The sequence below is a fragment of the Balaenoptera physalus genome (genome assembly GCF_965194825.1).
Source record: "Balaenoptera physalus genome assembly, chromosome: 11".
Classification (NCBI taxonomy): Eukaryota; Metazoa; Chordata; class Mammalia; order Artiodactyla; family Balaenopteridae; genus Balaenoptera; species Balaenoptera physalus.
Genome location: NC_138896.1, coordinates 44377281 through 44402271, shown reverse-complemented (window position 1 = coordinate 44402271; position 24991 = coordinate 44377281). Strand labels below are relative to the sequence as shown.

The 24991-nt window shown below is 38.9% G+C and overlaps 1 protein-coding gene across 23 annotated transcripts in view; it reads left to right on the top strand.

Moving 5' to 3' along the window:
* The window catches only part of DST (dystonin), a 488177-nt gene that overhangs the window by 287935 nt on the left and 175251 nt on the right, over nucleotides 1–24991 (top strand). For 20 of the 23 annotated variants that reach the window (XM_082414288.1, XM_082414278.1, XM_082414289.1 and 17 more), the window contains 7 exons: nucleotides 10372–10484; nucleotides 10580–10686; nucleotides 17819–17938; nucleotides 20040–20135; nucleotides 20629–20756; nucleotides 23828–23921; nucleotides 24212–24366. In XM_082414288.1, coding sequence (XP_082270414.1) covers nucleotides 10372–10484; nucleotides 10580–10686; nucleotides 17819–17938; nucleotides 20040–20135; nucleotides 20629–20756; nucleotides 23828–23921; nucleotides 24212–24366 — 813 coding nt within the window. Of the gene's footprint in view, nucleotides 1–10371; nucleotides 10485–10579; nucleotides 10687–17818; nucleotides 17939–20039; nucleotides 20136–20628; nucleotides 20757–21599; nucleotides 23709–23827; nucleotides 23922–24211; nucleotides 24367–24991 lie in introns of those variants that run through there. The other 3 variants (XM_082414281.1, XM_082414273.1, XM_082414280.1) reach the window with 3 other exon arrangements.

Below are 24991 nucleotides of genomic sequence, written 5' to 3'. Positions count from 1 at the left end.
CCTACACCCCCGGCTCTATGCATTTGACCTTCTGTCTCCCAGCCTGTCCATTTCTCCCCACTGCTGCCGTGTTCTTTTGCAAGTCACCCTGGCCTCTCCCTGGATTCTCTGGGAGTACTTTCACTCTTTTACATTTCTTCTCTGTCTGACCTCAGAGCTGAAAGCTTAATCTCTTAATCCTCCTTAATGCATTTTAATAGTTTTCCATAGTTCTTGGGAAAACGTTCAAAATCCCTTAAGAAGTTCATGAGATTCTGCGTCATCTTGGATCCTGCCGTTCATCCAGCCTCGTCTCTCCCCGTGTCCCCCTGCTGCTTTCTGGCTTGTGGCCAGAGCACTGGTCCCCTTGTACGCACGCTCCCTCTAACACAGCACACGTGTGTGCTTTTGCCTCCTGCCTGGCACTCTTCCACCAGGTTTTCTCCTGGTTTCCCCCCAGCTCCTCCCAGCTCCCTTCAGAGCTCTGAGCTCTCCATACACAGAGTCCTATATTCTTTAAAAAAAATTTTAAATTTTGTTGAAGTATAGTTGATTTATGATGTTTTGTTAATTTCTGCTGTACAGCAAAGTGATTCAGTTATACATATATATATATATTCTTTTCCATTTTGGTTTATCACAGGATATTGACTATAGTTCCCTGTGCTATACAGTAGGACCTTGTTGTTTATCCATCCTGTATATACTAGTTTGCATCGAAAAATGTGCAGAAGACCTAAATAGGTATTTCTCCAAAGAAGACATACAGATGGCCAGTAGGCACATGAAGACATGTTCAAAATTGCTAGTTATTAGAGAAATGAAATCAGAGTCCTGTATTCTTAATGCCTTACTGCCAGGCACATAGTAGATGCTTATTAAATGTTGAGTGAATGGATGAACTCCTAGTTTGTTGCCTGGGAAGGATTATTTATAATTAGCATACCAAAGCACCACATTCTGCTTCTCTGATTACATTGTGTTACATTGTTTGTATGCCCATAGATAACTTCTTAATAACTTCTGTACATTGCTCTGTATACTTAGTTCCCCAAGTACTTTCATATGGATCTTCTCTTGAGACTTTGGGCAAATCAGTGGGGTTTTTCAAACCATATGGCAGCAGCAGCCCCCAACGCCCTCCCTCCACCCCATACACATTTTTTGTAGATGGGAAGTGTGACACAGGTGTCTGGATGTGTGTTCAAAGTCAAAGCAAGTTAGGACTAAATCACAGGACACCTGAATCACAGCCCTTTGACTTTTTTCCACCTCAGTATAGCCTTTTTCTCTCAAATACGTAAAAATTTGTCTTTAATAATTTTTGGAAACTTTAAAAAACTGTGGTAAAATATACAGTCAGCCCTCAGTATCCATAGGTAATGGGATCTGCAGATTCCACCAACCAGGGATCAAAAATACTACACGATCTGGGGCTGGTTGTATCCACTTATGCAGAACTGCCTATACGAGGTGGCTTGTAAAGGACTTGAGCATCCGTGGACTTGGGTGTCCTTGTGGGTCCTGGAACTGATCCACCGTGGATACTGAGGGACCATGGTACGTAACGTAACATTGGCCATCTTAACTATTTTTAAGTGTACAGTTCACTGGTATTAAATACATTCACAATATTGTACAACCATCACCACCATCTGTCTCCAGAACTGTTTTCATCTTGCAAAACTGAAACTCTGTGCTCATAGTAACTCCCCCTCCCCCTCCCCCTAGACCCTGGCAACCACCATTCTACTTTCTATTTTTTTTCCAGCTGAGAAAGAAAATTATTGTTCAGTGTCCTTTCAGATGATCAGATATCTCAAGCCACAAGGTTTATTTCAGTGGTTTTGATTTTATTTTTAAAACAATCTGTTATGAATCATGGACGTAGAGAACAGACTGGTGGTTGCCAAGGCGAAGGGGGTTGGGGGAGGGATGGGGTGAGAGGTTGGGGTTAGCAGATGTAAGCTTTTATATATAGGATGGATAAACAAAAATGTCCTACTGTATAGCGCAAGGAACTATATTCAATATCCTATTCTGTAATGTAAAAGAATATATATATATAAAAGAATATATATGTATAACTGAGTCACTTTGCTGCACAGCAGAAATTAACACAACATTTTAAATCAACTATACTTCAATAAAAAAAAAATTAAAAATTAAAAAATCTGTTACCAAATGGTATCTTTTCCCGACGTCATCATTTTATAGTGTCTTCCAGAGTTAGACCAGCATGAAATACCCCCCTCCGCCACCCCAGGCCTAAGTGTGTTCTTTGCCTCTAGATTTAAACAGTAAAAATCAACACTGGAAAAGAATGAAAAGGTTTGCTGTCTCCTGGTTGAGGGTTTAAGGCATGTTTGTGATTGTCCTGTTTGTCTTGTTATATCTGATATTATTGAGGATTTTTTTTCCAGTACAGAATGTTAATAATTTTGAAAGGAAAGATTAGAGACAAGGGGAATTCTAAGGTGGTTTAGTTCCCAACTTCCCTGATAAGATTCATCTGGGGGAGGGGGAGAACCTTGTTAAAATAGAGATGACCAGGCCTTCCGCAGTCTGGATCAAACCATTCCAAGTGTGGGAAACGTTCGTATATTCGATGAATACTGTTTTGTTAACAAGCTGGAACTACATCTTAATTCTTACAGTTTATTTTTCTGAGCATGCCAGTGTGCACACATACACTTTGTGGTGTTTCTTTCTGGGAATTACCATCATTATCGTTTTCCCCAGTAGCAGAAGCATGAATTCATCTGTGTTTTCTTTATCCTGATTTTTCAGCTTCATATTGGATACGACTGTTTGACGAGTTCTCAGTGTATAGTGCCAGCAGAGTGCAGCATTTTGGCTCGGGCTTTGCATGGAGACAGACCTGGGTTCAAATACTGACAGCTCCTTGTCAGATTCTGCCCTTGTCCAAGTTATGTAATGTCCTTAAGCTTCAGTTTTTCCGTCTGTAAATTCAGGACAGTAACACACCCTGGTGCTCAGGGTTGTCAAGAAGATAAAGTGGAACAGTGCCTTTAACGCCTGTAGTGCACTGCCTGCCACATAGTAGGTATCAATACATATGAATCCCTATTGTTGTTTTGTGACTGTTATTATTTTATAAGACATCCCAGCTGGGAACATGGCCAAAAGCTGAAGCTGAGTGCACATGAGAACATGAGAAGGGAGGATTCAGAACCCAGGAGCAGTAATTAGTGCTTTTGAAAATGTTATAATTGATCCCTTGCATGTTGTTTTCACCCCACGCCTATTTTCCAGATTGTTTTCAGTAGAGAAAAGCCCTTGGGAAACCTCAAAACCATGTGTATTTGTTTGGGTGGTGGAGGAGCTGTGACATCGGATCCTGTTCCCTATGGATTTTGATGAGGATTTCAAATCCTGATTGGAAGCCTTAGATGGCGGCTTTGTCTGTAGAAATTAGTGAAGAGAAAAGGATCAAACCTAAAATGGAGACTATCTCCAGAAATTTGAATTAGTAGTACCTTTCAGTCCCCAAAGCTCATCTGTTCCTTTATTATCCATTCATTCCTCAAGCGTTCATGTGCTGGGCATTAGGCTGGATATTGAGGATAGAAATGTGGATAAAACATGGGTTCTGCCTTCAGGAAGCCCGCAGTCCACTGTGAGAGATGGACAAATGCATAGTTGAAACAAACTGTGGTAACTACAGAACTAAAGGTAGCACAGAGCACTGGGAAAAGAGAAGAGCATTTCCTGGAGGAGATGGTGGTGGAACCAAGTCTTGCAGGAGAATTCAAGTTGACCAGGTCGTGTCATCTCATTGGGGTGAAGTGTGCAGTGGACATTTCCTGAGCAAAGGAGAGACAAGAAAAACCTGATGTTTTTGTTTTGTATTAATGGACTCTGCTTCTCTCCCTCATGTTTGTAAAAGGGAAATTTCTCAAACATAGGTTGAGGGTTCAGATCCTGGGTAGCCAAGACTTAAGTCTATACTCACTCCATAAATGACTGCTGAGTGCCAACTGAGAGCCAATACAACCCAACAAACTCTATGAAATTTCTTTTTATATGTACCACATCTTTATCCATTCATCTGTCATGGACATTTAGGTTGTTTCCATATCTTGGCTACTGTAAATAGTGCTGCTATGAACATAGGGATGCATGTATCTTTTCTTTTTCCTTTTTTTTTTTAAGTGAAGTGTAGTTGATTTACAGTGTTGTGTTAATTTCTGCTCTATTGCATCTGCTAATGGCAAACTCCCACTCCTACACTCTCTCACCCCCCACCCCCTTGGCAACCACCAGTCTGTTCTCTATGTCTATGAGTCTGTTTCTGTTTTGTAGATAGGTACATTTGTGTCCTATTTTAGATTCCACATGTAAGTGATATCATATGGTATTTGTCTTTCTATTTCTGACTTACTTCACTTAGTGTGATAATCTCTAGTTGCATCCATGTTGCTGCAAATGGCATTATTTCATTCTTTTTTATGGCTGAGTAATATTCCATTGTGTGTGTGTGTGTGTGTGTGTGTGTGTGTGTGTGTATCTCACATCTTCTTTATGCATTCATCTGTCAATGGATATTTAGGTTGTAACAAACTCTATGAATTTAAATCATTTTTTCCCATACTTTGGAAACAAATCCTGATTTGGACTTTGACTATTGATATTTCTTATATATATCCTTTCAGCAGTTGTCACATTTTTGGTTCAGGATTTGGTAATCTTGTGTCTGCACTACTGTATTCTTTTCTTAGCTAACTTTTATCAGTGCCCTCTCTAGTATGTTCCGATGGCAGTTTTTAAGGACTTTCTTTCCAGGTATTTTGACTTTGCTTCATGCTCCTTGTAGTTGGGCTCGTTGGTGTTTGACATGATAAAATATGGAAGCCTAATCTTCAGCCATTTGTGACACTAAGTCACATTTTGTCTCAGAATCATATCTAATTATTATGTGAGCTAATATGTTAATAAAGTGATTGAGGACTGTAAAGTTACTTGGGGTGTGTATACCAAAAAATCTCATATAGAATTTTAATGTTCCACTAGTTTGGCTATCAATGTGGGTGATGATATCTTTATATTTTGTATACACATACACACACACACACACACACACACACACACACACACACATATATATCTCTCCAAATGCCTCTATATACATAAATACCATACATATATGTGTATATATGCTTGTGGATGTATATATATCTATTTTGTCCAGGGAGAATGCACTTTTAAGATGGGTGTTGTATGCAAGATAAGCATTACTTTTATCCAAAATTATTTTGCATTATGACAGTTACTGTTTCGTTTGATACCTTTTTGTCCTGTATTTTTGGGAATAAATCAAAGGCACTAAGCATGCATAGAAGTGGTTTGCAATTTTTGGCCTTTCTTTCAACTTCATCTTATGGCCTTATCTTGGTTTTATATTTCTAATTTAAAATGTGTGTGACCATCTCCTGTTTTTATTTCTTTGTAAGCTGTTTTTACTCATTTAATGGGGAAAAGGTGGGATATAAATATGTTTTAAAAATTGCTATCCATGATGATCGAGTCATTCAGAAAAGATTACATTATCATAGAATAATAATACAAGTAAGAGTCACAATGGCTTTTTTTCCATAAAAAGACTAGTATATATTATTTTAGTGGCAGAGGATTACATTATACGATTTTCAGTGGTCTTCAGTGAACAGGGAAATTATGCTAGTTAACACTCAACTATCTAAACTAATACAGGAACTTCATTGCTCACAGCCTTTGCTTAGTCAAACCTCAGATGGGAATAAAATTTCCTGTAAAAGTGCCCCAAAAGGGAGATGTTACAGTGAAATGGAACCTTTAGAATGAAAATAAAAATCTTCTGTAGGTGGAAAATAGTTGAAGGTTTTAAGGGTTATATGATCCCAGTGAGGCGATGAAGGAAAAAGAAAGGTAGGTCACAGCACATGTGACTTCTGGAAGCTCCAGACAAACAGAGGAAAAGCAGAATGGGAGACTGAAAAGGGACACCAGGGGAGGGTAGAATTATGACAACTTGGAGGCTGCTACTTTTTCATAGTAGTTTTAAAAAAACATTTTCCTTCATTAAGGTTTGTCTACTGCAGTCTTTCAGTGGAGGAAAACCATTGCAGCTTTTGTGCCATTAAAGGGTTAAATATCACGAAAAAAGAGGTGACTTACCCCAGATGGATGCATTACACAGCTGCTTTTGTGCTGAAACAACTATGCCATTAAAGGGTTAAATATCATGAAAAAAGAGGTGACTTACCCCAGATTGATGCATTACACAGCTGCTTTTGTGCTGAAACAACTGTGTCATTCTGAAGGAGGTTTTATGTTTTGTTCTCTCAGTGGAGAACTAAATTCTTCAATGACTTTATTCATTCTCGGGGATTACTCAGTGTTTACTTTCTTTGCTAATGGCAGGCTTTGCATGGTAACGTGCCCTTTCTTGTTGGGAGATTTGGCAAACTCAGAAACGTTGGTTTTTTATTTCTTTAAAATGTCAGAACTTTGTGGACGCAAAACAATTTTTTGAACTTAAGAGGTTTGTTTTTGTCTAGACTATCATCCACACCTGTTTAGTAATCTTGAAGTTGGAAGATTCTTCAAAATACTTCTGTGTGAATAAAAAGTGTTATTTTTAAGTATGTCATTTACCTCTGTTGTTGTCAGTAGATTCATAGTTCGTATAATCAATGTGGGTTCCCTTTTCAGTGATCATATTGGTGGCAATGTGAAAAGAATTAAAGAATTTCCAAATAATTCCTGGGAAATAGGTAGGTAGGTAGATTTCAAGGTTACAGACACTTCTGGACTTCCCTGTTGGTGCAGTGGTTAAGAATCTGCCTGCCAATGCAGGGGAGACAGGTTCGATCCCTGGTTCTGAAAGATCCCCCATGCCGCGGAGCAACTAAGCCCATGCGCCACAATTACTGAGCCTGTGCTCCAGAGCCCGTGAGCCACAACTACTGAGCCCATGCGCCACAACTACTGAAGCCTGCGTGCCTAGAGCCCATGCTCCGCAACAAGAGAAGCCACTGCAGTGAGAAGCCCACGCACCACAATGAAGAGTAGCCCCCGCTCGCTGCAACTAGAGAAAGCCCACGTGCAGCAATGAAGACCCAACGCCGCAAAAAAAAAAAAAAAAAAAAAAAAAAAATCAAGGTTATGAACACTTCAAAGGGCTATAAAGCTGTGAGTAGATTTCTTTGGAGGTCTGCTTTCTCATCAGATAAAAATAAGAGTACAGATTGCTGTTTCCCTCCCTAAGATTAATGATATATTTTCCTCATGTAAACAGTCTTCTCATAGTGTTCAGAATAATTGTATTTCATCCTCCCATACTACCTCTGAGCCCTCCCACTCTTTCTGCAGACCCTCAAAGGGTTATTTTGAGAAAAGCAGATCGCCCTTGGAGGTTGGAAAGAGAGCCTTTCCTTAGATGTTGAGAAACAGGTTCTTAGAGATTTTAGAGGTGGGTGCCACTCTTTGAAGACTTTACTGTTTTCACATTTGTTTCTGCATTCTTTTTATGCTTTGGTTTTGAGAGGAAAGTTTCTTGACTGGCTTCTGGCCTTGAGTTAAGTTTCCAGCTACTGTGTTTTGTCACTTTGTATTCAAGGAGTATTCAGGAAGTCTTTTCTTGTCTTATATGTAGATAGAGCCAGCCTCAATTATCCCTGTGGTTTAGAACCTCATGAAAGTCTCACAAATTAGAAAGAGGTGAAATCTGGGGTGTGTATGTGTGTAATGTGTGCTTGTGAAGATACAAGCTAATGCTTATTTTAGTATTTCATTTATGATTCAATTTACTAACCAACTTACTTACCAGTTTATTGGTAGATATTTATTGAGTGTCTACAATGTATATGCCACTCTTTATCTCAGCAGAAGGATAAAATACAAAGGTTCATTAAAACCACATGGTTCTTGCAGTCTTAGAGTTGACCAGTCGGGAGAAACAAGATGTGCCTGCACATTGAACAGTGAATTTAGAGGGCAAAATAGTATGTGATTATTCCAGGTGCCAAGTTAACTGGCACAGGCCCAAGACTATAAAGAGTTCAGAGAACAGAGGGGAAAAAAATGAGGGCTGGAAAGATGAGTGAAGGCACCACAGAGGAGGTGGGGCTTGATCTCTGCTCCCAGGATGAGGAGAATTGTGGAATTTGTCAGTGACAGGAAAGGGTGTCCTGTGTCGGGGGTGGGGGGGGGTGCCCTGAGAATGACAGTGCACTGGGCATAAGCTCTTTGTGTTTGGGGAGAAACCCTGAGAAGTTGCTAGTTGGATTAGATGGATGCTTTTGAGGTAGTGGGGTTTAAATAGATTGAATGCGACACATATTGATATATTGGGTAGGCCAAAAGGTTTGTTGTTTTTTTCCATTAAGATGGCTCCAGTAGCGCTTAGTTGTCTTTAACTTCATTCGAAACAATTTTGTTAGCTTGTATTGTGACAGCTATCATATCAGCGTGCATTTAAAAAAAAAAAACTTGTCAAAATTGGTGAGTTTTTGTGTAGCCATTTTAATATTGAAGATGGAAGAAAAAAAGCAACATTTTTGGCATATTATGCTTTATTATTTCAAGAAAGGTAAAAACGCAACTGAAGCGCAAAAAAAGATTTGTGTAGTGTATGGAGAAGGTGCTGTGACTGATCGAATGTGTCAAAAGTGGTTTGTGAAGTTTCGTGCTGGAGATTTCTGGATGGTGCTCCACGGTCGGGTAGACCAGTTGAAGTTGATAGTGATCAAATCGAGACATTAATTGAGAACAATCAACCTTATACCACACGGCAGATAGCCAACATACTCAAAATATCCCAAATCAAGCATTGAAAATTATTTGCACCAGCTTGGTTACGTTAATAGCTTTGATGTTTGGGTTCCACATAAGTTAAGTGAAAAAAACTTTCTTGACTGTATTTCCGCATGCGATTCTGTACTTAAACATAATGAAAATGTTCCGTTTTTAAAACAAATTGTGATGGGTGATGAAAAGTGGATACTGTACAATGATATGGAACGGAAGAGAAATGAACCACCACCAACCCCACCAAAGGCCGGTCTTCATGCAAAGAAGGTGATGTTGTGTATATGGTGGGACTGGAAGGGAGTCCTTTATTATGAGCTCCTTCCGGACAAACCAAACGATTAATTCCAACAAGTGCTGCTCCCAATTAGACCAACTGAAAGCAGCACTCGATGAAAAGTGTCCAGAATTAGTCAACAGAAAATGCATAATCTTCCGTTAGGATAACGCAAGACCACATGTTTCTTTGATGACCTGGCAAAAACTGTTACAGCTTGGCTGGGAAGTTCTGATTCATGCACCGTATTCACCAGATATTGCATCTTCGGATTTCCATTTATTTCAGTCTTTACAAAATTCTCTTAATGGAAAAAATGTCATTTCCCTGGAAGACTGTAAAAGGCACCTGGAACAGTTCTTTGCTCAAAAAGATAAAAAGTTTTGGGAAGATGAATTATGAAGTTGCCTGAAAAATGGCAGAAGGTAGTGGAAAAAAACGGTGAATACATTGTTCAATAAAGTTCTTGTTGAAAATGAAAAATTTGTCTTTTATTTTTAACTTAAAAAGTGAAGGAACTTTTTGGCCAACCCAATATATTCTGATCATGAGGAATTTGTAGACTTTGCTGAAAGTTTATACATTAAAATTGTTATATTTTCCTACATTTGCTTTTGGCACACAAAAGTTTCTGAGAGAAGCGAGTGTCGACTGAAAAATGTACAACCTAAAAGTTGAGAGTTATGTTTTGTTCGGTGGACAAAACTGAGGACTTAATCCCAGGACACAGCATCTCAGATAGCTCTGAAGGACTGCTCTGAAGAGGCAAGTGGGGAGCCAGCAAGTGGGGAGCAACAAAGACCAGGGAGTTGGAACATCAAATGATTACTGTTAATGAAAGAAAAGCAGACATCTCAAGTTAAGGAATTTAGCACTTTTCTATGGGAAGATGCAAGAGTCTGGGCTTACCGAAATCATTCCTTTGATATACACCTCAGCTGTCTGGGGCCAGTATCCTGCTTTTCTCATTCTGAGTCTTCTCAGGATGCATCATCAGGGGTGACTGCAGTGTCTAATGGTTTGATGGTGGGCATCCTGTTTCCTTCCTGAGTTTCCTTAGGACTCAAGGTCGGGGTGGCTGTAATGTGATGGCTTCAAGGCTGCAACATCCTTTGTTTACTGATATGGCAGGGGGCATTTTTAGTTCACATGAGCAATGTTAAAGACTGGATGAAAAACTCTGTATTTCAACACAGACTTCGTAATAATATTTGCAGGAGTTGTTATGTCAGTAGGTACACATGTAAATTTCATGTTGAATTGGCAAGTGAAAAACACCATTAATATGGTGCATTTTTTCCTAGGCCGGACCTGATAGACATGAATACTGTTGCTGTTCAAAGCAACCTTGCAAACTTAGAGCACGCTTTCTATGTAGCAGAAAAAATCGGTGTTATAAGACTTCTGGATCCTGAAGGTGAGTGATTATTTTGACCAGATGTCCACGGGCTGGAAAGTCTGATCCAAAGTAATTGATCAGCATTTTGAAATAATTCATGTTGCTGCTTTTAGATGTTGATGTCTCCTCACCTGATGAAAAATCAGTAATAACTTATGTATCATCTCTCTATGACGCATTTCCCAAAGTCCCTGAGGGTGGTGAAGGCATTGGTGCAAACGTGAGTATTGATTTTTCCATTCTGAAGCTGCTGACTCAGAATTGACTGAATTCTCTGATAGTGCTTTTTACAGTTTTTTTAATATGACTTTTTTTAATTGACATATAGTCGATTTACAATGTGTTAATTTCTGCTGTACAACAAAGTGATTCAGTTATATATATATACACACACACAAACACACACATTCTTCTCTTTAATGTTATTTTCCATTATGGTTTATCACAGGATATTAAATATAGTTCTGCTGACTTCAACCTCCCACCCACGCCTTCCCTAACCCCCTCTCCCTTGGCAACCACAAGTCTGCTCTCTATGTCTGTGATTCTGTTTCTGTTTCATAGATAAGTTCATTTGTGTCATATTTTAGATACCACATATAAGTGATATCATATGGTATTTGTCTTTCTCTTTCTGACTTACTTCACTTAGTATGATAATATCTAGATCCATCCACATTGCTGCAAATGGCATTATTTCATTCTTTCTTACAGCTGAGTAATATTGCATTGTATGTATATGTGTCACATCTTCTTTATCCGTTCATCTGTCAATAGACATTTAGGTTGTTTCCATGTCTTGGCTATTGTAAAGAGTGCTGCTATGAACATTGGGGTGCATGTATCTTTTTGAATTAGAGTTTTGTCTGGATATACGCCCAGGCATGGGATTCCTGGGGTTTTTTTTTTTTATAGTTTTCTTTGCTGTGCAAAAGCTTTTAAGTTTCATTAGGTCCCATTTGTTTTTTTGTTTGTTTGTTTGTTCTCATTTCCATTACTCTAGGAAATGGGTCAAAAAAGATCTTGCTGTGATTTATGTCAAAGAGTGTTCTTCCTATGTTTTCCTCTGAGAGTTTTATAGTGTCCAGTCTTACATTTAGGTCTTTAATCCACTTTAAGTTTATTTTTGTGTATGGTATTAGGGAGTGTTCTAATTTCACTCTTTTACATGTAGCTGTCCAGTTTTCCCAGCACCACTTATTAAAGAGACTGCCTTTTCTCCATTGTATATCCTTGCCTCCTTTGTCATAGATTAGGTGACCATAGGTGTGTGGGTTTATCTCTGGGTTTTCTATCCTGTTCCATTGATCTATATTTTTGTTTTTGAGCCAATACCATATTGTCTTGATTACTGTAGCTTTGTAGTATAGTCTGAAGTCAGGGAGTCGGATTCCTCCCGCTCCGTTTTTTTCCCTCAAGATTGCTTTGGCTATTCGGGGTTTTTTATGTCTCCATACAAATTTTAAGATTTTTTTGTTCTAGTTCTGTAAAAAATGCCATTGGTAATTTGATAGGGATTGCACTGAATCTGTAGATTGCTTTAGGTAGTATGGTCATTTTCATAAAATTGATTCTTCCAATCCAAGAACATGATATATCTCTGCAACTCTTTGTGTCAACTTTGATTTCTTTCACCAGTGTCTTATAGTTTTCTGAGTGTAGGTCTTTTACCTCCTTATGTAGGTTTATTCCTAGGTATTTTATTCTTTTTGTTGCAGGGGTGAATGGGATCGTTTCCTTAATTTCTCTTTCTGATCTTTTGTTGTTAGTGTATAGGAATGCAAGAGATTTCTGTGCATTAATTTTGTATCCTGCCACTTTACCAAATGCATTGATTAGCTCTAGTAGTTTTCTGGTGGCATCTTTAGGACTATCTATGTGTAGTGTCATGTTATCTGCAAACAGTGACAGTTTTACTTCTTTTTTTCCAATTTGGATTCCTTTTATTTTTCTTCTCTGATTGTGTGGCTAGAACTTCCAAAACTATGTTGAATCATAGTGATGAGAGTGGACATCCTTGTCTTGTTCCTGATCTTAGAGGAAATGCTTTCAGCTTTTCACCATTGAGAATGATGTTTGCTGTGGGTTTGTCATATATGGCCTTTATTATGTTGAGGTAGGTTCCCTCTGTGCCCACTTTCTGGAGAGTTTTTATCATAAATGGGTGTTGAATTTTGTCAAAAGCTTTGTCTGCATCTACTGAGATGATCATACGGTTTTTATTCTTCAATTTGTTAATATGGTGTATCACATTGATTGATTTGCATATATTGAAGAATCCTTGCATCCCTGGGATAAATCCCACTTGATCATGGTGTATGATCCTTTTAATGTGTTGTTGGATTCTGTTGGCTAGTATTTTGTTGAGGATTTTTGCATCTATATTCATCAGTGATATTGGTCTGTAATTTTCTTTTTTTGTAGTATCTTTGTCTGCTTTTGGTATCAGGGGGATAGTGGCCTCATAAAATGAGTTTGGCAGTGTTCCTTCCTCTGCAATTTTTTGGAAGAGTTTGAGAAGGATGGTGTTAGCTCTTCTCTAAATGTTTGATAGAATTCACCTGTGAAGCCATCTGGTCCTGGACTTTTTGTTTGTTGGAAGATTTTTAATCACAGCTTCAATTTCATTACTTGTGATTGGTCTGTTCATATTTTCTGTTTCTTCTTGGTTCAGTCTTGGAAGATTATACCTTTCTAAGAATTTGTCCATTCCTCCAGGTTGTCCATTTTACTGGCATAGAGTTGCTTGTAGTAGTCTCTTATGATGATTTGTATTTCTGCAGTGTCAGTGGTTACTACTCCTTTTTCATTTCTAATTTTATTGATTTGAGTCCTCTCCCTCTTGAGTCTGGCTTAAGGTTTATCAGTTTTGTTTATCTTCTCAAAGAACCAGCTTTTAGTTTTATTGATCTTTGCTATTGTTTTTTTTTGTTTGTTTCTATGTCATTTATTTCTGCTCTGATCTTTATGATTTCTTTGCTTCTACTAACTTTAGCTTTTGTTTGTTCTTCTTTCTCTAGTTCCTTTAGGTGTAAGGTTAGATTGTTTATTTGAGATTTTTCTTGTTTCTTGAGGTAGGATTGTATTGCTATAAGCTTCCCTCTTAGAACTACTTTTGCTGCATCCTATAGGTTTTGGATCGTCATGTTTTCATTGTCATTTGTCTCTAGGTATTTTTTGATTTCCTCTTTGATTTCTTCAGTGATCTCTTGGTTATTTAGTAACGTATTGTTTAGCCTCCATGTGTTTGTGTTTTTTATGTTATTTTCCCTGTAATTTATTTCTAATCTCATAGTGTTGTAGTTGGAAAAGATGCTTGATATGATTTCAATTTTCTTAAATTTACCAAGGCTTGATTTGTGACCCAAGATGTGATCTGTCCTGGAGAGTGTTCTGTGTGCATTTGAGAAGAAGGTGTAATCTGCTCTTTTCGGATGGAATGTCTTATAAATATCAATTAAATCTATCTGGTGTATTGTGTCATTTAAAGCTTGTGTTTCCTTCTTAATTTTCTGTCTGGATGATCTGTCCATTGGTGTAAGTGATGTGTTAAAGTCCCCCACTATTGTGTTACTGTTGATTTCCTCTTTTATAGCTGTTAGCATTTGCCTTATGTATTGAGATGCTCCTATGTTGGGGGTGCATATATATATATAATTGTTATATTTTCTTCTAGGATTGATCCCTTGATCATTATGTAGTATCCTTCCTTTTCTCTTTTAACATTCTTTATTTTAAAGTTTATTTTATCTGATATGAGTATTACTACTCCAGCTGTCTTTTGATTTCCATTTGCATGGAGTATCTTTTTCCATCCCCTCACTTTCAGTCTGTATGTGTCCCTAGGTCTGAAGTGGGTCTCTTGTAGACAGCATATATTTGGATCTTGTTTTGGTATCCATTCAGCAAGCCTGTGTCTTTTGGTTGAAGCATTTAATCCATTTACATTTAAGGTAATTATCAATATGTATGTTCCTATGACCATTTTCTTAATTGTTTTGGGTTTGTTTTTGTAGGTCCTTTTCTTCTCTTGTGTTTCCCACTTAGAGAAGTTCCTTTAGCATTTGTTGTAGAGCTGGTTTGGTGGTGCTGAATTCTCTTAGCTTTTGCTTGTCTGTAAAGCTTTTGATTTCTCCATCGAATCTGAATGAGATCCTTGCTGGGTAGAGTAATCTTGGTTTTAGATTCTTCCCTTTCATCACTTTAAATATATCGTGCCACTCCCTTCTGGCTTGTAGAGTTTCTGCTGAGAAATCAGCTGTAACCTTATGGGAGTTCCCTTGTATGTTGTCATTTTTCCCTTGTTGCTTTTAGTAATTTTTCTTTGCCTTTAATTTTTGTCAATTTGATTACTGCATATCTTGGCATGTTTCTCCTTGGGTTTAACCTGCCTGGGACTCTCTGCGCTTCCTGGACTTGGATGGCCATTTCGTTTCCCATGTTAGGGAAGTTTTCAACTATAATCTCTTCAGATATTTTCTCGGGTCCTTTCTCTCTCTCTTCTCCTTCTGGGACCCCTATAATGCGAATGTTGGTGCGTTTAATGCTGTTCCAGAGGTCCCTTAGTCTGTCTTCATTTCTTTTCATTCTCTTTTCTTTATTCTGTTCCATGGCAGTGAATTCCACCATTGTGTCTTCCAGGTCACTTATCCGTTCTTCTGCCTCAGTTATTTTGCTATTGATTCCTTCTAGTGTATTTTTCATTTCAGTTATTGTATTGTTCATCTCTGTTTGTTTTTTAATTCTTCTAGATGTTTGTTCTTTAATTCTTCTAGGTCTTTGTTAGACATTTTTTGCGTTTTCTCGATCTTTGCCTCCATTCTTTTTCTGAGGTCCTGGATCATCTTCACTATCATTATTCTGAATTCTTTTTCTGGAAGGTTGCCTATCTCCACTTCATTTAGTTGTTTTTCTGGGGTTTTATCTTGTTCCTTCATCTGGTACATAGTCCTCTGCCTTTTCATTTTGCCTGTCTTTCTGTGAATGTGGTTTTCGTTCCACTGGCAGCAGGATTGTAGTTCTTCTTCCTTCTGCTGTCTGCCCTCTGGTAGATGAGGCTCGATTGCTGGATCTTACGGTAATTTTATTTTTAGTTTTCTGAGGAACCTCCATACTGTTCTCCGTAGTGGCTTCACCAATTTACATTCCCACCAACAGTGTAGGAGGGTTCCCTTTTCTCCATACCTTCTCCAGCATTTGTTATTTGTAGACTTTTTAATGATGGCCATTCTGACAAGTGTGAAGTGGTACCTCGTTGTAGGTTTGATTTGTATTTCTCTAATAGTTAGCGTGGTTGAGCATATTTTCATGTGCCTATTGGCCATTTGTATTTCTTCTTTGGAGAAATGTCTATTTAGGTCTTCTGCCCTTTTTTCGATTGGATTATTTTTTTTGCTGTCAAGTTGTATGAGTTTACAGTTTTTAAATATCAAATATTTTTTAAAGGATTTGAGTTAATAGGTCACTTAATTTAGAGATTTTCTTTTTAAACTTACTGCTGTTTTACAGCTGCCCCACTTGATATCCTTCTCTGCAGAGAAGGTATGCAGGGAATATCTCACTTTTGAAATCACTTTCAAGTTTTTTAACTTACGTGATCCCAGGAGATAAGGTAGCTCTGCGTTGGTTTCTCATTTAAAGGTGAGGCCTGGAGGAGGGTGATTTGATTTTGCCAAATTAACGGAGCTTCTTCGTAGCAGGGCACAGTCTCTGACAAGTAGCTTTGGGCTCTTTATTTAGTCCACTGCTTCCCAAAGTCTGTGCAGTTCATTTCAGCGGTGTGTTTTGTGCTGGTCCTGCTGACAAGTGCTGTGCGTTTCTGGAGGACAGGACACCCTGTAGATGACGTGCATTTGGGGGGACCCCCCCCCACCCTCCTTTGTGTCCACTCCTCCTGCAGATTTCTCCTTTATTCTGTCTCACTTTGAAGGTTTGGGAGCTCCCCTTTCGGGTCTCTTATTTCGCCTCTGTGTGCTATTGCTTGAGACTTGTTTCCATTCTCTCCTCGTGTTCTTTCTCACAAAGGCTGGTCCCCAAATGACTTGGTCCCATGCTCCTCCTCTGCTCCAGTGTCTGCCAGTGACTCAGGGTTGAGTGTTGCTCCAAAATGTTATTGTGGCCGTTCCTTGCTTGGTCTTCTCACTGCCTGTACCCAGTTCCTCACTCTTATCCCTTCACTAGAATGAGGATGAGAGCTTTCTTTTGGCTTTACTTTCTCCATTGTTTTTCTCTTCCCATGAACTCTGCACATTGTCACCACATTAGCTAGAAAAACTTCCGTGGCTCCATGTGGCTTGCAAGGTTCAACCCAGTCTAGACGTCCTGACATCCTCAATTCTGCCTTTTATCAGTTCTGCTTACCCATATCTGTCCCCACATGAACTGTTTGTGGTGTCTGGGGCATTTCTGTTTCAGAGTCCTGACTCCCTTGACCCCCATCCCCCATCTTTTCTTTGCTCCTCCTGCCAGCCACCAACAATTAGTGGTCATTGTACAACTGCTCAGGGATTCCCTCTCCCAGGAAACCTTCAGTGATCATTTTGAGGCACATTTATGCTCACCTGATTCATACCTCAGCACCTCACATATACTACCCGTTTCCGTTATTTCAGCACTTCTTAAATGCTGCTTTTTGTTTTGCGTAACTGTTTATATTATGACTCTCTCTTGCCTCCTCATCTAGACAGAAACTCTTTGATAAAAGAGATCATGTCTTGAGGTATTATATTTTTATTACAATGCTTTGAACATCATAAGCAGTCATTAAATACTTAATTGAATATAGCAGTTTACAATTTTCCAGTCTCTTCCATTTTAAAAAAAAGTTTGCCTAACAGTACTTGAATCATCCCACATGTACATTTCCTCTAGTTTTCACTCCTGTCTGGTTTCCTATGTATTGTGTAGCTCTTTGAGTTTCAGATATAAGGTGGACTTAGAAAGGTTGGCAGAGAGGGCAACTAACCTGCCTTATGCAGGCTATAAGCCTTTAGAGTGCCTTTCTTGAGTGCCTGGAAAACACCCCAAATTGATCACAGTGTTCATTTTTTTCTGCTACATTTCAATGCAGCCTCTGAAACCTTTGTAACACAGTGCTTCAGGCAGCCTGGATCCCTGGATCAGAGCTGGCACTCCTTAGGCTAGTCTTAGTGGTCAGATGTTGATAGTGTGTTTTTAAGGCTGTTTAAGTGGAAAGGCTTAGGACTGGGTGGAAAGGAAGAAAACATGGAGCTGGTCCTCTCCATCAGGCTTAAAGCCCTGCAAATCCACAGAATGGCCTCTGGCCAGATTGTGTTAGACGTGAATGTTACAATCTGCAGATACAGACCTTCTCTGCCATCTTCTCATTGTAGGATGTTGAAGTCAAATGGATTGAATACCAGAATATGGTCAACTACCTCGTCCAGTGGATCAGACACCATGTGACCACTATGTCCGAGAGAACATTTCCTAATAATCCTGTAGAACTCAAGGTCTGTGTCCCTATAGAAGTTAAGCAGGATTGAGTTTATTATTAAACTTTTAAATAATGCTGAAATGGTTCTATCATTTCAGAAATTGAAGAAAAATTGCCCTTGGCAAGGTACTAATCATCAGGCAAATTATTTATTTATTCGTCTCCTATTGTACAGAGAAAATGGAAGTCAACATTAATAATTAAAAGATAATAGTGACAACATCTTAAAGAAATTTATAGTCCCTTTGGTTTGAATTGTTGAGAGTTTTAAGGTTTAATTTGGGAAGATTTCTGGAAGTGACGTTGCCAGATTCTTTTTGGTGCCTGGGAGATGCCTGGAGCCAGCAGATGGCTGGGACGCGAGGGGGGGCGGGAACTTGTGCAATGCGACCGTGGCAGGGCCTGTGCCTGTGGTCACATCCTGTTAAAAAACAGCCTCAGAGGCTCCTGTGGTACGGCAAGAGGTACATACTGTCTTTCACCACAAATTCGGAAATACATACCTGACTCCCAGAGTAAATGAGTTCCTGGTTTAGTAGAACATTTACTACTACCTAAGAACCTGGGTTCATCTCTTTGAGCAGAGACATTATAGAAATATTAAAAGATAGTACAGATATAGAAACGTATTGAAAATAAGTTGTCTCATTTTGTACATTGGGATTTGTCATAGCAAAGTAGTGTACTTTATTTCAAGAAATGGGTAATGCGAATATGAACAACAAAGTCTAATTCCTTGAATTGCAGACTTTGTTTTCCCGATCAGACTAGCATTGCAAAAAACGGTCCTAACCCAGGGTGGGCCCTGTTAACGTTAGTAATTGTGTCCATGCGTCTATGTGGAACATCTGTGGAATAGCTTTTATTTGCGTTGCCACGGGGAGCTTGTCCTTGGCACAAACTTCCTTGGCATGTGTCGATGTGATGCTGTTTAAGTTCTCTCTGAAGCTGTTTGTGTGATGTCTCCCTCTGTGGCTGGAACCTCTCCCGGCAGGAAAGCTTTCCTCCCCCTTCTATCAGCACGTCTACTGTGAACAGTGGGTAGCCCATGATGGCATTCTGTGCTTATTCACCTATGGACATCCTGAAACGGTGCATTTTGAGTTTAAACCAATTTTCAAATTTCAAGTTCCACTTATTTCCAGATGGATTCCTTTTGTCCAGACATTTGAGTAAATTCTTGCTGGCTTCTGATTAATGCAGATTCTTAAATTATTAAAGAAGTTCAAGTGACTACACAGAATACTGACTGGTGCCTGGGATAGGACGTGACACAGGAAAAAAATATATTGTGGGGAAATACCAAATAATTTTATTAGCCAGCAAAACATTAAATGGAATCCTTCAAAGAAATGTGTCTGCCTGAGTGTTTGCAGGGACTTGTTTTAAAGCAGCATGAATTAGGATGAAATAATTAACATACACTTATTAAATGTGCAGACGCTTTATCAACATAATTTTTATAAGGTCCTTGTTAATAAATATAATAAACACATTTAAGAGATTCCCAAGTTAATATCCATAAATTAGATAGTAATTTAATTATATGGTTCAAACTTTTATAATAATAGCAGAAACCAATAGCATCTGTCTTCGTTTACTTATAAGATCTCCTTAATTTGGCCAATGGGACATTGAAACGAAATTTTAGTCCTATCTATCTGATGAGAATTCTGTTTTCAAGGATAGACCATGAAATAGAGGAGAATGCTCCCCACCCCTTTTTATGGGAATTGCATCAGATGATTTTTCCAAAAACTAGAAGCTAAAGTACAGCATTTGGGAAGTGGATCTTTTAAAGTATGTATCTTCTTGTTTGGATAATGAGAGATTGTCAGTAGAGCCATAGTAGATACTGCTGTGGTTTTCACTGTCCAGATGGCTGGGTAGCCTATGTTGAATCAGGGCTCATAGCCATAATTGCACCCTCCTCAGATCCCATACAGCCTGGTTACCGACTGGCTGGGAATCGGCAGCGTCCTTGAGTGTCTGTTTTATATAGGAATGCCACCGAGGGCACGCGACAGAGTAAATAGCGTTTGAAGTAGTGACATTATGTGATAATGAAAACAGGTCTTTGAAGTTTGGCCCTTCATTTATTTTCCCTTTCTTTTTAGGCACTTTATAATCAGTATTTACAGTTTAAAGAAACAGAAATTCCACCAAAGGAGACAGAAAAATCAAAAATTAAACGCCTGTATAAATTATTAGAGGTAAGCAGAAATTTCCTTTGTATTGTCAAATGTAATCTTTTAAAAAAATTTTATTGAAGTATACTTGATTTACAATGTTGTGTTAATTTCTGTTGTACAGCAAAGTGATTCAGTTGTACATATGTGTATATTCTTTTTCATATTCTTTTCCATTATGGTTTATCCCAGCATAATGAATATAGTTCCCTGTACTATTATACAGTAGGACCCCATTGTTTATCCATCCTATATATAATAGTTTGTATCTGCTAACCCCAAACTCCCAATCCATCCCTCCCTCACCCCCCTTCCCCCTTGGTAACCACAAATCTGTTCTCTATGTCTGTGAGTCTGTTTCTATTCCGTAAAGTTCATTTGTGTCATATTTTAGATTTCACATATAAGTGGTATCATATGGTATCCAATGTTATCTTTAATAATCTACCTTGAGGTAAGAAACATAATTTTTTACGTCTTTGCTTCACATTAACTTTTTTGTTGTTGTTTTCTCTAGATTTGGATAGAATTTGGACGCATCAAACTCCTTCAGGGTTATCATCCCAATGACATAGAAAAGGAGTGGGGAAAGCTCATCATTGCCATGCTCGAGAGGGAGAAGGCTCTTCGTCCCGAAGTGGAAAGGTGAGTGGGGATGTCCTCTGCCCTGGGTGTCCAGTGGGAGGGGTCAGCCTGTGTCGTGGAAAGAACTTAAGCTTTGGAGACCAACATTTACCTTTTTCATTCACTTGGCTCTGTGACCTTGAATAAGTCACTTAGCCTTTCTGATTCTCCATTTTCTTATCTAGAAACTCTTCCAAGAGGTTTGAGGAGGGATCAGTGAAGTAGTGTTTGAAGAGGGCCTAGGTTGGTGTGTGAAATCTCATCTCATACGGTGGTTACAGTTTTAAAGCCAATCAGGATGACCCGTGAGGATTTCTCCAACTGACTTTTAAGTCACCAGGGCCTGGATCCAGAAGTTCATCCATACATAACATAGGCTAACCATGAACTTATCTCACTTCTTGTTGTATTTTTGGCTACGGCCCTCTTTCTACGGGGCAGTGAACTCTCTATTTGAAGGGCAGTGAGGCCGCTTCTAGAGAACACTTAGTAAATGCTGGCTCAAGTTCCCTCTCTGCTTTTTTGCCCTGAAAACATCACTCACCTTCATCCTTTCTCTCCCGCTACACCCAGCTGCCGGGGAAGGTCCTGCTTGGTCTTTAGGACACATTTGTTGGATGGATGTGTCTCTGGGGTAGTCCTTACATCCCAGCCTGACTTGTGGTGTGTGGGGCTTGTGTGGCCTGAGTCCACGGGGCTGGCCTTACAGCCTGGGGACCGGTGGCCAGGCCAGGCATCGCCCTCAGGCCTGACTGGCTCCACGCCGCCTCGCTTCTGTAGTGCGGTCACGCTGTCTGCCTCTCAGGAGCTCTGACTTGCCAAGGTCCCAGCCTCCCCCATTTATGAGATCTCTGCACTGTCTGATCCTTTGGCTGGGAAGTCTGTTTCATCCCCTCTTTACTCCTCATCTTTCTCAGATCTCGGCTTCTGAAATGTAATTTCCTCCAGAAACTTTCCACAGTCTCCCAGGTTGGTTCAGATGTCTTGGTGATAATCCTCCTGTTTATATGGATTGCTCCTTCATAGCCCTCATCTCCGTTGTAATTTTGTATTTGTGTCTGTGATTGATTAAGGGCTGCCCATTCTACAGTTGTGAACTCTAGTAATGTGGAGACAAATTCCTGTTTTTGTAGTTCCTTATGTTGCCAACACTTAACACCCTGCCTGCTATCAGTATCCTGATGCTCTCTGTGCCCCCTCGTAACTTCCACATGGAAGAAATATGAACTAATGTGCTGAATATACAGGGGCAGGTCTAACTTGTCAGGCCTTTATTAAATCACTGATGACACTCTTGTTAAAGCAGCATATTCTGTCTACATAACTAGATTATTAGAACCAGAACAAGCTCGAAATACCCAGGATGGACCTTTTATGGAGGAGATAATTCTGGGTGGTTCAGATGGGATGCTCAGCTTCTCATCGGAAAGAATGGAAAAGGATGCCACAGAAAGAGTATGCAGTAGATTTTAGTCGACAGAATAGCAGCTGGATTTTAATATATGTTAATGAAAGAATGCTGTGGTTAAGAGTTCGAGGTCTAGGCGCCAGTCAATCCTGGATGAATTATTAGCTCAGTGTACAAGCCATGTAATCTTAGATTCAGTAACCTCTCTAAGCTTCAGTTTCTTCGTTTGTAAACAGGATGTAATAGTACCTACTGCATTTGGTGGTTCTGAGTATGTCTGTAAAATGATTAGTTAATTTCCTGGCATGTAACAATTACTTCAGAAATGTTAGGTGCTGGCTGCTATTACTATTTGTGCTTTTACTAAATATATCTGACATGGCACTCTCAAATTTCCTTTTCTTGCCTTCTGAAAAGAACAGTATCTACCTCTAGGTGGAGAAGCAACAGTTTGGCCTTGCAGTGTTAGGGATAGGAAAATATTTAGGAGCTTGGCTGATTCAATGCCTTCATTTTTCTTGATGCAACACGTTTTTTTTGGGCATTAACTCTGTATTGCAAAATAATAGCTGTGCAGCATGGCAGTGTGTAAAAAGCAGATGCGAAAGAGCCAATGATCTTAGGCCAGGTAATAACCTATAGAAAGGAAAAATAAGCACAGACAAATTAAATCTGCAAGCATTGCACTGATATTCTTCTTAGCACTTTGGCTTTTAAAAATGTAAAGTAACTTTAGTACGATTAGACCTAACATTCCTGGGAGCACATCCTATAAAGAAAGGTAAATGGACAATTTCCCAGTTAATTTAACCTAATCAACAAACACCATGGTGGTTAAAAAGGAAAAGTACTTTGCTTCTCCTCAAACTCATTTGTTTATAGGTGCTTGTAAGTATCAGTTTTTAACCCTATGTTGTTCAGTACAGACCTGGCCTTTTCCAAAAAGCTGTGATCAGGGTCTGATTGACTATTTGTGTTCTTTTAGCTGATGATTTGCCGGAATAACCTTTTCTAATCGTACCTGGGCTCCTGGGAGGCATCAGAGTTGTTTTTGAGGCAGTTGCAAGTGGATGACTCTTGGTGAAAATATTTGGCAAGTCTTCTCCAGTGACGCCCCAGTCAGCCTGCCTTGTCCATACTTGTAGGGCTTTAGTGCAAGCTACAAAAGGCAGACCTCAGCTAGTAAACCCATGGCTCTAGGCGAGATTCTTCTGAATAGCTATCAGTGTATTATTTGCTGTGTGTTGAATATGCACGTTGGAGCATATTTAAGGAGCCATTAAAAGCTGTACCATTCAGCCGCCACTCTTCACCGTTAGAAGTAGCGCTTTTTGTAGACCTTCTACTTTTGAGTCTACTTTTAATGGTGGAGGAAAGAACATCATTGCAAGGATAAGAATGCACAGCAGTAGTTACAGTTACCGTAGCAGTGATTCTGTGTTTAGTAACACGACTAACACACGAACCAGTCTTGATTCAAATGAAAATTTCCTCTCAGTTCATTGTGGTCCAACGCTGATCAATTCCTGCATTAGCTTTGGCAATGAATCCTTTGATGGACACAGGTATGGAGTCATTGGTGTGGGATTGTGTTTTTTCTTTTGGTGGGCTGCATTTTTTCAGGGATGGCCAACTCTATGACTTTAGAGGGAGAGACTTTATTTTATTTCATTCCTTCTTTTAGATTGGACATGTTGCAGCAGATTGCCAGCCGAGTTCAGAGGGGCAGTGTCATTTGTGAAGACAAACTGATGCTTGCCCGAAACGCTCTCCAGTCTGTAAGTTCATTTCAGGAGCTGTTGGGATTGCAGTAGATGGGTCAGTGTGTTCGGATGAACTAAAACTTTGCATAACATTGGGTAGATTGGTCTACTGAAACAAAGTTTGTTAAAGATTATGATTACTTTGCTTTCTTGAGGGAAAACATGTTTTTGAAGCAAAAGGCAAAACAGAGAAAATCCAAGTAGCTTCTGTTCTAATATTTCGACTTTATATTTGAGGCTAATTTTGAAACTTGTTTAATTAATTAATTAATGTAGAATTAATATTGAGTTCTTTTAAAATACAGGATTCTAAAAGATTAGAATCCGGGGTGCAGTTTCAGAATGAAGCAGAAATTGCCGGGTATGTCCTTGAATGTGAGAACCTTTTACGCCAGCATGTAATTGATGTACAGATTCTTATTGATGGAAAATACTACCAGGCAGACCAGTTGGTACAGAGGTAAGAGTGCTTGTTAGTCAGCCCTGTCCTTCTGGGTGACTGTTTCATGGCACCTGCATTAAGAATGTAGAGTGTGACAATTTTATGAAATATTTCTTTAGCTCTTTTTTGTTGAAAATGTGTGTCACGTTAATTCTATCATATTTGGGTGTGTTTAGTAGGTTTTGTTCTTCAAAGATAAGTAATAGAAAAAAATTTTATGATACATATAATATTTAATGCTGTAGTAACTAACATACAGTTGAAATATTCAATTGTGATACTTGAAAAAGGGACAGTATGAGAAAATTATCTTTTAAGTCAGCATTTCAGTTTTCTGTTTATCTTATCATGAAAATGTTCCTAATAAAGTATTGGAAGAAATATATGTGCATAAACATCTGTATCTCTGAGAAGTAGGCTTGGGAGTAGGAATGGAAACTTTCAGGTTGAATACTATATATATTATATATGTAAATATCTAAATACATGAGATACATAAAGCAAAAATTATAAATGATGCTTTGACCCAGTAAGTCCACTTTTAGGAGTCTATAGTAATTCCAAATATAGAAAATATCTAAATAAATATAGGAAAAAAAGCCTTTGTTCATGTCAGAAATATTTTATAGTAACAAAAATTTGG